The 13,079-nt window shown below is 37.1% G+C and overlaps 2 protein-coding genes across 4 annotated transcripts; one reads left to right on the forward strand and one right to left on the reverse strand.

The window, feature by feature from the left end:
- Positions 1-357: 357 nt before the first annotated feature.
- On the forward strand, positions 358-6,979 carry LOC105832837 (PX domain-containing protein kinase-like protein). Of its 3 annotated transcripts, XM_012674118.3 has the most exons (9): positions 358-1,256; positions 1,895-2,083; positions 2,173-2,269; positions 2,401-2,825; positions 2,907-3,083; positions 3,242-3,652; positions 3,746-3,902; positions 3,978-4,022; positions 4,500-4,638. In XM_012674118.3, the coding sequence occupies exons 1-8, from the start codon at positions 1,155-1,157 to the stop codon at positions 3,992-3,994; spliced, it is 1,575 nt and encodes a 524-aa protein (XP_012529572.1). In that variant the 5' UTR covers positions 358-1,154; the 3' UTR covers positions 3,995-4,022; positions 4,500-4,638. The 3 variants fall into 3 exon arrangements, with proteins under 3 accessions (XP_012529572.1, XP_028046350.1, XP_012529571.1); XM_028190549.2 differs by lacking the exon at positions 3,978-4,022 and having other exon boundaries at positions 1,850-2,083; positions 4,500-6,979; XM_012674117.3 differs by lacking the exon at positions 3,978-4,022 and having other exon boundaries at positions 4,500-6,979.
- LOC105832838 (tafazzin homolog) lies at positions 6,706-13,006 on the reverse strand. Its single transcript, XM_012674119.3, has 5 exons — positions 12,760-13,006; positions 10,500-10,628; positions 9,215-9,458; positions 8,572-8,826; positions 6,706-8,481 (listed from the first exon to the last, which is right to left on the reverse strand). Exons 1-5 carry the CDS (start codon positions 12,872-12,874, stop codon positions 8,442-8,444), a joined length of 783 nt encoding a protein of 260 aa, XP_012529573.1. The 5' UTR covers positions 12,875-13,006; the 3' UTR covers positions 6,706-8,441.
- Between the last annotated feature and the right edge of the window lie 73 nt (positions 13,007-13,079).

The raw sequence follows: 13,079 nt of genomic DNA on the forward strand, positions 1-13,079 counted from the left end.
CGCGCCAATCAGCTGCACCTACACCTCCTCGCGCCTCGCGCTGTGCAACTACCTGCTGTTTGCTGCGCGCGGTGCGGCCTGGAACCGCAGGACCGCAGGTCTCACGTATTCAGCTACTGAAGAGATTAAATGTACGATGAAAAATATACAATAGAAATGTACGATGAATTACGCAACGTGAAATCGACCAGAAGCTTCTTTCTTTTCGATCAACCATCACGGCGCACCGATATCTAGATATGCGTTTCGCATCCAAATACAATGCAACTGCGCAATTGCCTTGCAAGCGCGTTCACGGAGCGGATATGTGAAATTTAATATTCATACTTGATCGAACAAGAACGCCGGTTGAAAAAGATTAAATCCACTTAAATGGATCAAACTCCGATTAAAGTCGGTATTTAAATTCGAGATTAACTTTAAGTCTGGCAGTCGTAATAATTTCTACTATATATAGATTCTTATTTCAAAAAACGTCTCAAGTGATGTCTCAAGAGGCTAATACGGCTCTGTGATTGGTTGACATCTTAAAAGTGCATATATCTTTCTCTTTCCACATGCTTCCACATTGGAAAGAATAAGACACTCTGACAACTCTTAGTATATTAAATGGTTAGACATTCCTGTCCTACATATACGAGCGTAGACAGGACCCGGATGATATATTCCCGAATGCTCGTGAATAATCGTCCTTAAGAATCCACCTATCGTGAGACCGGTGACGTCATACTGGTGACAAGTCACTTGGCTTCGCGACGACGCGATACGCGATACAGGTATAGTTGCGGTCGCGTCGCGAGCAGCTCTCGGATCTGATTGCGCGTCGAGGTGTATTGTGACAGCAGAGAGAGAGAAAGAAAGATAGGTCCTGCATCACCCTCCCCTACGTGCGTCGGTACGCTGTGGTGTCGTGTGTCGCGGACTGCTGACATTGAAAGTATCCCGCGATAAGTGGTGCCGCCCTCGCCGTCGTCACTGCCGCCGCCGCTGCCGTCGTTGTCATCATCGTCGTCGTCGTCGTCCTTGCCGTCGTGCGTTCGCCCGATGCTGAAATGAAGCAGAAGCGCGTCATGTATGGCGACGCGCGGAAACTGTGCGAGAGACGAACGCAATCGGCCCCGTACGGGCCCTGCCTCACGTTGGACTAACGATCAATGGCTTTATTTGAGAAGAGATACACGAATAAAGTACTGTTAGATGATACGGAGCAGCTGACGAGCGTCATCGAAAATGCAAGGACGATCGACGGGCATACGGTATGCGCTCCCTCCGGTAATATTTTCCGCTCCCTCTTTCTCTATCCTCTCTCCCTCTTCTCTCTCTCTCTCTCTCTCTCTTTCTCTTGCTCTCTCCTTTCCTCACTCTTCCGCCCGTCTTTCTCTCCCCTTCTCGGTTTATCCTGTAATCATCTCGACCTGTTTGTCTCGTTTAAGTCGTTATAGGAATTTTCCTCTGCGTTCCTATTAAGATTAGTTATATTTTGTCATTGTGATATTTGACAGTTGCATACACAAACGTTACGGTCATGGATATTTGGACAATGCAACGTTGTACTTTTAAACAAAGACATTTTCGCGTTATTTTGTATCAAATTGTTAGGACCATTCTATAATACGAGTAAATGTACAAGTACATAGTCGTACGTGATAGTTGTGGGGTATCATTGTATATCTATTTCTATTAATTAACTTTGATCTATGTTTAAGTGGCCTAGTCCTATCTTTTTTCTAGTTTAAGAATAGAGAAAAAAAAACAAAATGAATTTATCTGATAGAAATGGACATACAATTGTACCTTACAATACTATACATTTACAGCTATTGTAGAATGTATGTAAAATGTATTGTAGAATGGCCTGTAGGCGCATGCTGAGAACTGTGGTTTGTATATTCAGGAATACGTAATCAAAACACAAAGAGGTCCGCTTCCTGAAAGATCCTGGAGAGTGAGCCGACGTTACAATGACTTTGTACAGCTCAACGCAGCTTTATCCATATCTGGCTTCGACCTGCCACTACCACCAAAAAGGATTATTGGTAACATGGAGCCAGACTTTATAGCTCAGCGACAAATAGCACTGCAGGTTCATCTTCAATAATACAACATGCTCACTTTTACGTGCTGCATCTCGTGCGATACGATAAGTAGAAGATAATCCGCCTTTTCTTACAGAATTATCTAAACATAGTACTAATGAATCCTATACTGGCATCTTCGCTTCCTATGAAAAAGTTTTTAGACCCTGAGAATTACACTGCACCGTTACATGGTAAATTAATTGCTAAATCTAAATCAATATCTTATATATTACATAAAGAAATCTCCAGCATTACAAAGATCTATAATTAATTAGATATTAAAGTAAATATGCGAAATGCGAATATAATTCGTTTTTTCTAGAAATCGCACTGCAACAAGTGTCATTAGCATTACGGAGTGATGCAAATTTTGAAGTATGCAAGCCCATCCCTGATATGGGATGGCGATTGAGAAAACATTATTATACAGTGAAAAATCGCCAGAATCCAAAACAAGAACTTTTGCTAGCTTGGGTCGAGTTTGGCCCTGATAAACATTTACAAGATAAAGATATACAAGGGGTTTTCAAGACTCTAGGCTCTCTACGGCATAATTACATCGAACCAATAGTACACCAGCATGTTACAGACAATGGGGCACTAACGATAAGAAATTTCTATGCAACGGGCACTTTACGTGACGTACTATGTATTACCAAACCTAAGCAGCCATTTATAAAGAAATACGGAAATCCAAAACAAATAAAAGCATTAACAGTACAAGAAATTGCTACATATGGTTATCAGGTTAATAACTTTGTACACAAAAATATATAGCAATCAAATATCTCTCGAGTTACTCTTTATAATTAACAATATGATTTGTAGATACTAGAGGCTCTAGGATTTCTTCATGAAAAGGGATTACCTTATGGACATTTACATACTGGGAATGTTCTTTTAACTCCAAGATGCGCTAAATTATTGGATATAGAAAATGGACTCATAGGATTGCCAGCATTTTACCGGCCTTACGTGGTTCAAAGGCGCAAGCTACATGCCACGGTAATAGAAATAATACATATTTTGTAACATAACTAGTGGTAATAATTAAATGTAAAAAACGATATACCATATTAATTTTTTAATTTATTATAAGTATTCTTTCTGTATGAATATTTTCTTTCATTTATTTCACAAATTTAATACAATTTTCTTAACAGACTCAGGTTGATGTATACTCATTTGGACATGTTTTGTATGAAATGGCATTTGGGCGACCGCTTTTGGAGGCAACATGCTCCGATTTACCGCATTGTGAAGCAAATCTAAAAAATTTGTTGGACGTAATCTTATCACCGGAAGCTCTGAAACAAGATCTGCCAACAGTAGTTCGGTTATTAGAACACCCATTCTTCGAATCAGCGAGGCGCGCTGCATTGGCAATTGGCACCGTGGAGAAGCCATACTTCAAACTGAGCAGTCATTTGAAAGAGGCTTTACAAGAAGCTGTAAACAAAGCTGAACAACGACTGCGCGATGAACAGAAAGTTGTTCGACATCAAAAGAGGCTTGTCAAGGTTCAAGAAATGATGAGTTCGGAAGAAGAAATGAAAAAACGAAAGCATAAGCTGGTGAGTGTGTAAACGAAATAAAAAAGATCACAGAATGAAAAGTGATTGTTGATACAATCTCATTTTTTGGTTGTTATATTCTTCTGTCTACAGAAGAAAGAACAGAGATTGGCACAAGAACAACGTTCTTCCTCACAACTGGGTACGAATGGGACGAAACAAATAAATGGTAAAAGCCCAGAGCGTTCAGACAGTCCAACGAGTACTTCCACGGCAACCAGCGTTGGAACGTTAACTCCTCCATCGCTTCGTAAGTCATTAACATGCTCTTTGTTATTATTGTCGATGGTAAATTGACATTTACGTTTCTACATCTCTTGATTAGCTGGACACAAAAGTTGATGGCGCATACTGAGGTCATTCCTTTCACGTAGGTCATTCGAGTATTCAAGTCTTCTATCTTTAACGAATTTTCATGATTATTCTTATTCATTTTGTAAGATTTTTTCTCATCATTACTTTGCAGGTTTTCCATATAAAATATTTTTGTAATGACTTTTTAAAATTACTCTTGGCTTATCTTGTGCATATTATTTTTACATCTTGTTATCCCCATAAGGCCTTGTCTACAATGAAGATTTAAGCTTTAAGCCGTAAGAAATTGACCAATCACAATTAAGTATTCTTATAAAAATCTACTGTGATTGAGTTTCTTATGACCTAAAATCCTAAAGCTTAAATCCTTTATTGTAGACTTTGGCTAGTTGTTAAATATCTGATTAGCTATGTATGTTTCTTTTCTTTAAAAAGACAAATTAGACCTTTTTTTTTTTGTTAAAATTTCTAGAGAAAAATTGTACGTGTCATGCCATGAAGACTATTGTCATTTCAATTTTTTTTACTAAAGGTTCCGTGGATATTACGCAAGCAAATGCAGTTCCTGGCAAAGGTGTTCCATCACCACCTTCGTTGCCACCGCCATGTGAAGCATCCAGTAGTAGTGCAACAAATAGTGTATCAAAATCATCGAATGACCGTGCTGCTTTACTCGGAAGTATTTGCAATTTTGACAAGACTAGATTACGAAGAATTACAAATGGACATCGTTAGGAACGTTAGATGTATAGGAGGAAAAAAGTCACGCAGATTTATTCGCCATGACTGCTATACGATGTCGAACAAAGAACTTCCCTTGCTTGATTAGAACAAGATAACGTACCTGTAGATTATTATGACGGATTCAAAGGTTATCTGTATGATAGCTGTACCGTGCTTCTTGCGACTTCTAATATCGAATATTATTTCTCTTCGATCGCGACACTTGCATTTTACGAATTTTTAAAATTTTGATATCTCATTTATTTTGATGCTTGTTACGCAAACAAGATTTTAGCTTAAACTAATTATATTAAGAATATATTAAATCTGTATATGTGAACACACACACACAAACACACACACCACATATACCCACTCACTCACATATACACGATCGATATTAATTTTATTTGGCCTATTCTATGTTTTTACAATGCAACGCTTTCTTCGTCTATATTAGACTTGCCGTCCAGAGATGAGCCTAAACGTACAGAACAAATCAAAATATCAATTGCTTTGAAATATTTGCCATCTTTACAAGTCTTCTCATATCGCATTCTTTCTATATGTGCATACAATAGAAATTACGTAATTTAAAAAAATGTAAAATATAGAAGTATATAATTATATATCATCTAATTTATACGGAACATGTCGTATGATAACTATGCTGGGAGCAATTTAAAATGTTTTTAAATTTATTTTAATTGACTTTCATGACTGCTCGACTGTAAATCAAGGATATTCACGACACAATTATTTGAAAAATTCCATTTTCTAGTCCAACATATCGTAAATACAGTTAATAGCACCATAGAATTTTGTAACATATCTTGTTTAACGCGGGCCAAGTTTCGCGATCGAATTTATATTGTTAATTAGGGCTTATTTTTCTCTTTATATATATATATATATATAAGATTTGTTTAAATACAAAAAAAATTAAAAAGCAGTGATACAATGGGGTGATAGTATGTATGTATATTAAGTAAATTTTCTCTCGTTATACTTATCTACTGTTCTGTCTATTCAAAGTTTATGACATACATTTTAAATATATACATATATATATATACGTACGTATGTTTATATACATAGTACTCGTTCGTGTTCGTACAGTACAATGCGAGGATCGTACGCCGCTTTTGTATCGCTCGTAAGACCGGAATGTCCAGTTTTACAAATTAAAAACGTGCCAAGAGATATGCGATCTTCGTATTCATAGATAACATGATACCAGCAGTTGTGTAGGCCGATAGGATAATCTATTTCTGTATGTCTACAACCGTCAAGTATATGTCCTATAACCAATTTGTCTGTTGATATTATAACGAAACCTGTAATATATAATCACATCTTTTAATACACGTATCATTGTCTTAGATGTATATGGCAACTGTATAATTATGATTCGCGAAACGATTTCTGGTACAGATAAAATAATTGGCCCCAAAAAGCATATAAATAATAAAATAGAAATATATGAGATTATATTTATCTCTACTCTTCAAGATTTATTATATTGGCATTAGCTTCCAAAAGGTTGTCTATCTGCATTCAAAAGTATAAAAAAAAAAGCCTTTATAATTTCATGAAACTTTATGTTCAACGAAATCTTAAAAAAAAAAAAATATCGAGTTATCTTACTAGAGTCTATACTAAAGTATTTGATAATATAAATTATTTTTTTAGAAAAATGAACAAGGGACGATATAAAATTAACATTTATTGACAACAAAAATACTATTCTTTTATGAAAATAAGTTTGTGTTTATGCACATAGTAATAAAATGTTCACGAAATCAATGACTAATAAATTCTTTAAGAATCCCTTGTAATTGGCATGATTGTTTTATGCATTCGATTACCCTTTACAGAGTCATTGCCTTAAACAATTGTAAACGGGTAGTGTACATACATAGCATGCGGAAATCGTGTAGAAGCTTTACGTATTGTAGGGAAGGGAACAAATTTTACGTTTATTGTTAAGAGAAATGTCAAGTCAAAACGATAAAACAAACAAGACAGTTTTATTTCAAACGATAGAGAAAGACGATATTTTAATACTTAATAATATATTCAACAAGTATATGATATATACAAATTTATCACGTTCGAATAGCTCCAAAAATTTTGATAGCAGTCCGTGTGTATAGTATAAAAGTATATGTATTCAACATTGTGTATATACGCACACGCACGAGAGCGTACATAGATATGCGATTGTCATAATAACAGCTGTTGTAACTTAAATATATCGCAATAAATATCCAAAAAAATCATGCATCATCAGCGAACGGATACATTGGTCTTTTTTTCTTTCATAGCTATTGAGCGGAACAGTAAAAAATCACTTCCTGTCCATGCTACATCCATGCTTTTCACAAACGAGTTTTTATGCAAATTTTAAAATTACAGTATTACAACTTGCAAGTGGTAAGCGAACATTCTATGCTGTACATTAGTTGTAACGCTCGTTTATCTTAATCACGTGAATGCCTATTACGCGTCTGCTAAACAAAACTAGTACAAATCGATTAATTGGCACGGTGCTTGTAACAAGAGCACGAAGCATATAATCAATAATGGCCAAGTATAGCTATACTCGCACTAATAGTGACACTTTGGAATCTTTGAAAATAAAATAATGGATGAAATACTGGCACGATTTTTATAATTACGTTATCAAACCTCTGTTGCACTGCGTAAATCTTTGCTTGTACTATCAAAATTTTTATTGACAATCATCGTAAAATCATAATGACAGTGTTATATTTATTAATACTATGTACAGATATAATATGTAATATATATACACAAGAAACTCCACTTTTGCGCTCGAGAAGTGAGACACATCTCTTGTATATAAATATTTATAAATTATTATACAAACCAGTACAATACGTTACAATAGATGTTATTCAAGAAATATGTAACTCCCCGGGAAAGAATATACTAGCAAGATGTATCGAAAGCTTGTGTGCACTCTTTCTTCGCTACGAATCTCTAAGAAAATTGCAATCAACTCTTTGTTCAAAAACATTTTGATCGTCACTATAACTTAAAGATTAAAGCCCGTATTCAGAACGCGATTATAAGACTGTGTTGGCACGTCTTTTTTGTTATTCTATATTCTTTTATTTTTACATTGTTTTTATCGTTTATTAGACGTAAACATAAAACAATGACAGAATAACCAAGAAGCTAACATCTTTATACGAATATTTGAATACGGGTCTAATATATGTAAGATGAAGCTAACATAAATAAAACTTATATTAAGAGTCTATATTCAAAACAATTAAAAAACAAAAAATAAAATTTTATATTTAATTAGTTATCACATATCGTTATTCTCTTGTTACTCTTAAAAAATAAATTTCATTGATCAGTAAACAATCACAACTTCATATTCATAGAGGAATATAAAATTGCAAAAGAGCGAGTGCGTAACTGTTCGATAACATTTTATGTAGGCGTATCAAGATCTCTCGGAGAGTTATGAGGAATAATTAAAAAAATGATGGAAAAGTCATTCGCAGAATGACTTGTATAATTGACGCTTACATTATGATATTCAATATTGTCAAAAATACTATTATAATACGAATATACGCATTAAAAAGAGAACTAATTTCGCATGGACTTATGTTTACATACAAATCTCACTTTTGTTGACGTATCAATTTCTCTTTATATTTTTGGCAAATTGAGGCTAGATGGAGGGACGACGGAAAAGACATCGTCTTCGTCATAACTTAGAGTGAAGCTTTTCCGTTGCTGCTTTCAATCTGAAAATGTTTAAATATTTGTTCGCTTTCTTTGCTCTTTCCTTCATTCAGTAATGCAAGAGGATGATATAATTATCTTAAATATACTACCTTAAAAGCTCTTCCTGAATGCGATCAGTTATCGCTTTTCGCGCTTCCATCTCACTCGCTTTTGACTCCCGCAATTCGTCTAGTAATCCGCTAAAGTCTATAGGGTCACCGTAATTCATGGTAACTCTTTTTCCCACTTTAAGCATATACGGCGGTTCGTTGGGAAGTACTTCATCCATACCGAGATGACAGATAGGAATTACGATAGGCGTTACGGGCGATTCTAATATTAATCTACCCACGCCCCATTTCAACCTAAACAATCATATCAATTGTACCTATTTGTAATATTATTAATGTGAATTTCTATAACACGCTCTATGCTCATCTCTAGAACTGTTTCATTTTTTCATTTTTTCGGAGCTTTAAAAAGCAATCTTTTCCATCTTTCCTGAAATATCTCTTTAAGGAATAAAGTAACATTTAACGTAAAATCCCATTGCCATTGAAATTTGTTAATTTTCATTGAAACGATTTTCATGTCTGGTAATTGATTAAAAGTTTCATAAATCTAAGTCGCAAATATGTTTGCGATATCTCTGCATTTTTAATTGTATTAAAGTATACACGGGGTAAACTTCAGACAGCATAGAACGCGTTATTAGCATAAATCTTGAAGCAGAGAAGTGACTCGAATACGAACCTCATGTCTTCTTTAAGCATATTGACTTTTCCCTCGGGGAAGACGTGCACCCACTCGCCAAGGGCCAGCCTTTCGATGCAGAAGTCCATGGCCTCCTGATACACGCCGTCACCTCGGATGATGGGTATGCACTTGCCGAGCATAAAAAAGTAGGAATGCCAGACATTCGTGAAACAAATGTCGTGTGCGGCGAGCGACCATCGTATCGTATGTCGGTTAAACCCATGCCGGAAGTCCAGGGTCGCTAAATGAGTTCAGAGATTTTTCTGTCTTAAATTCTTTCATTCGAGCGCATATCGGCGTCGTTCTGAGAAAGAAAAACACGTCTCAAAAAAGGGGGACAAAGCGCACAAAGGATCAAGACTACAAAAAGCTACTATCTTTAAAAAAAAGTATTTAAAAAAGAATCTGAAAAAAGTGCCTTCTTAATTACTAGCACGCAATTAAACGCCAGGAACACAATGGTAGCGATGGAGAACAAAGACATAGGAAGAAACAATGAATGTGTAATAAATGAAGCATCGATAAACGAATGACGCAGATATTATTCTGTATGACATTGTCAATTGGATAACTGGACGCTTATCGTTATTGTTCTACGTTCACGTTGTTATCAATCAGCTCCCGTAGCTAATCGTAGCTGGGGCATATATTCCGATCTTAATTCCCGAGATTAATATCCATTTCCACGAAGATTGACTTTGATCTCGGTTTTACTTACTCTTTCTAGAGAATTAGAAAAAAAAAGATAAATAGTAAGATGAACCGAGATCAAATGGTTAACTTACATCGGTGAAAATTGGACTAATCAACTACCGCGACTCGAGTATTTAGAATTTAGAATTAAATAATTTCATTCCAAAGATACTTTTTTTGGTGAGACTTTTCTTTTTTAATCGAGACGAGGAATCGGATCTACGTCTAAATTTCTTTTCGTCCAATAACCGACGTCTTCGCGGCACATTGTGTCTTGTCCTTACGTTTCATTGCGTCCGCCAGCATCGTAAAGAATGCCTCGAAGCGTACCGTTTTATTAGGCGGCGAACGTACGAATGGACCTCCCGGACAATTCGTACATTGGCGCGCGCGCACACGCGCGGTATTTTATTTTTCTCAATTTCTCGGGACGATAAATCAGCCGCGCGCGCAACGACGCGCGGTCTCGAGGCTGAGCGGCGCGCGCGGGGAAGGGGACTGATACGTTATTATACGCAATGCCGAGAGGCATTTAACAAACGACGTGAAGGGGGTGGGGGAGGAAAAAGGGGGGAAAAAAGTCTCTTACCCCATATACCCGGATCGTCGAAGCAACTGTGATGATTAGACACGGTAATGAGCGGCACGTTTTTCGGCCGGAGGTCTAAGGCGCGCACGATAATGCGCTTGTTGTACACCGTCGTTTTGTTCAGCCATTCTTAAATGCAGAAGAAAAATTCTTAGTTAGATTACAGAAGGTGAAAAAGAGAGAGAGGGCAATATTCGCGGTAGCGGTCCAAAGTCCGCAAGGAAGTGACGCCTCGGCCCTGACATCTCGACTCCGACGCACAAACGCGAAAAAATCATTAATCGCCGTCGCGCCCCTGTCAATTTTGGAGATTTAGGACCGCTTGCACAGGCATTACTTTAACTTGTGATACTTAAATACGTGTCTATTTATTTAGGGAAAGAGATAAAGATAGACATATGTTCGAGTCTTGCTTAAAACCAGATGTTGTGCAAACGCAACCGGGCGGTTAGGAAACTAGACTTTCGCTAGACGCACGATCGAGATATACTCCACACGGAGACGACCTCTTTTCCGTTTCACGTACAAAAAAAAAAAAAACACTCCGATTTGTCCTACGCTATACTTGTCTCCGGGTTTCCGTAATTATATGCTTCGTTTACGATCGCTGTAAATTACATAAACAGACAAACGGAGACGGACAGAGAAAGAAAGAGAGAAAGTATACTAAATGACGACTAAGCTTCGCTATGATTGATGTTGACGATGGTTAATGCTCTGCGTGAATACGAATAAAAAAAAAAGCGCGAGACTTTGCCCTTTGAGAAACGTGCAACAAAACGATCGGCGATTATCAGCGTGTTATTGAGTTACATATTGAATTGCCCTGCGTAACAAAGAGCTCCGTTGTTACAAGACAAAAAGTATTCGATCAAGATTCGCGATTCACGTATGCAAAATGGTACGTTTATACGCAAATGCATAAATTATCATAGTAATGTCTGCCATGGTTTGTTGAATTATTTCTGAGTGATGCGTACAATTTACGTAATCGATAGCTATAATTTCCACATAAATCGACAAAATTTTATCAAGATGCATGAATATTATCATAAATGTAAAAAAAACTGATACCACTACATAAATATCATGAGAAAACATTATTTAAAAAAATACAAAACTTGTTTGCATTGACGTAAAAAAAATAATTAAGAAACAAGCTTAATAAAATCATATACAATAAATCAAAGAAAACTTTAAAAATAGATCGGTGAAAATAAATATGAACAAAATAAGTTTTATATAAATTTTATACTACATATAGTTATACTAATTTCTGCTTATTATATTATTTCTGAATTTTCTTCTTTGGAGCCAACACACAAATAAACTTTTTATTTCTATAAGTTTTGCATGACGCATTTGTGCAGCAATAACATTGATTGTCATATGTTATATTAATAATACATACAAACATTTTTCAACTTAACATTTGACTCAGTTAACAGCTTTAAGTGCAAAACATGGCTTATATAAAACTCATTTTAACATAATATTTTAATAAACATGAAAATGTTATTTTCTTGCAATTAGAACTTGCAAGTCATTGAATGTCACATGAAGAGAATTGTTTCATTAATTCCACAATAATTTAGCCTTGAAAATGTGCCTTCTAGGAATTTTGTCTATTTATGTCAAGCATTGTGTGTGTCCATGAAAGATAGATCTGCAAGCAATGGTCATTGTAATTAACAATAATGAATGATGACGAAACAACGACCTTTCAATAAACACTTTAACCCCCCTCCCCTCCCTCCCTCCTCTCTCTATCTCTCTTTCAGCGAAATGGCACTGACAGATAAGGTTTATTTTCATATCTCGTATCGCAACCCACATGATTAAATTACGTCCAATTGTACCGCGTACAACTGCATGCACTCCGCGTATTTAATTAAATTTTTTTCCTCTCATAACAACGTCGACATTTTCAGCGGCGCAACCTTCATTACCTACGACTCGGTATGCGTGGACGTACGTACATACGTGCCGGGATGGTAAACGTCCCGGTAATTCCGCGCGACGGCGATCACCACCAATGTTATCAGTCGCGACGAGATGCCCTGGCTACGCATGTATTTTTTTTATTTAATCTCCGCGCACCTTACGACTAGAACGTGACAACACGCCTATATCCACCAACCTGTCCGTCGTCCGGAATCGACTCGGCGAACCGCGTCATCCTCGAGCGGATCGACTCTAGGGCCGTGAAGCGGCGATAAAACCCGCGCGTGGACCGGCACGCGAGACGGCGTGCTCTTACCTATGATGATTTTCGAAAAAATTCCCACCGCCGCGAAGGTTATGCTGCTCGCGATGTTCCATAGTCGGGACGGATTCCGTAGTTTCGGTATGATCCACTTGATGTCGTATACCATCGCGTCGACGGCCACCACCGTGCCCGACGACTGAGGAGAGCGGACGACGGCGCGGCGATTGTCTCAACGATCGGGAAACGGCTTCCCCGCGCCAGATCGTCCGGTCTTTCGTAACGCGCGGCAGCCATCTTCGTGGCGAGTCCACGCGCCATGTTTCGCGACGCGTGTCACGTGGCCGCGCGGACCTGCCCGAGCGACCACGAAG

Source organism: Monomorium pharaonis, chromosome 4 (genome assembly GCF_013373865.1).
Source record: "Monomorium pharaonis isolate MP-MQ-018 chromosome 4, ASM1337386v2, whole genome shotgun sequence".
Classification (NCBI taxonomy): Eukaryota; Metazoa; Arthropoda; class Insecta; order Hymenoptera; family Formicidae; genus Monomorium; species Monomorium pharaonis.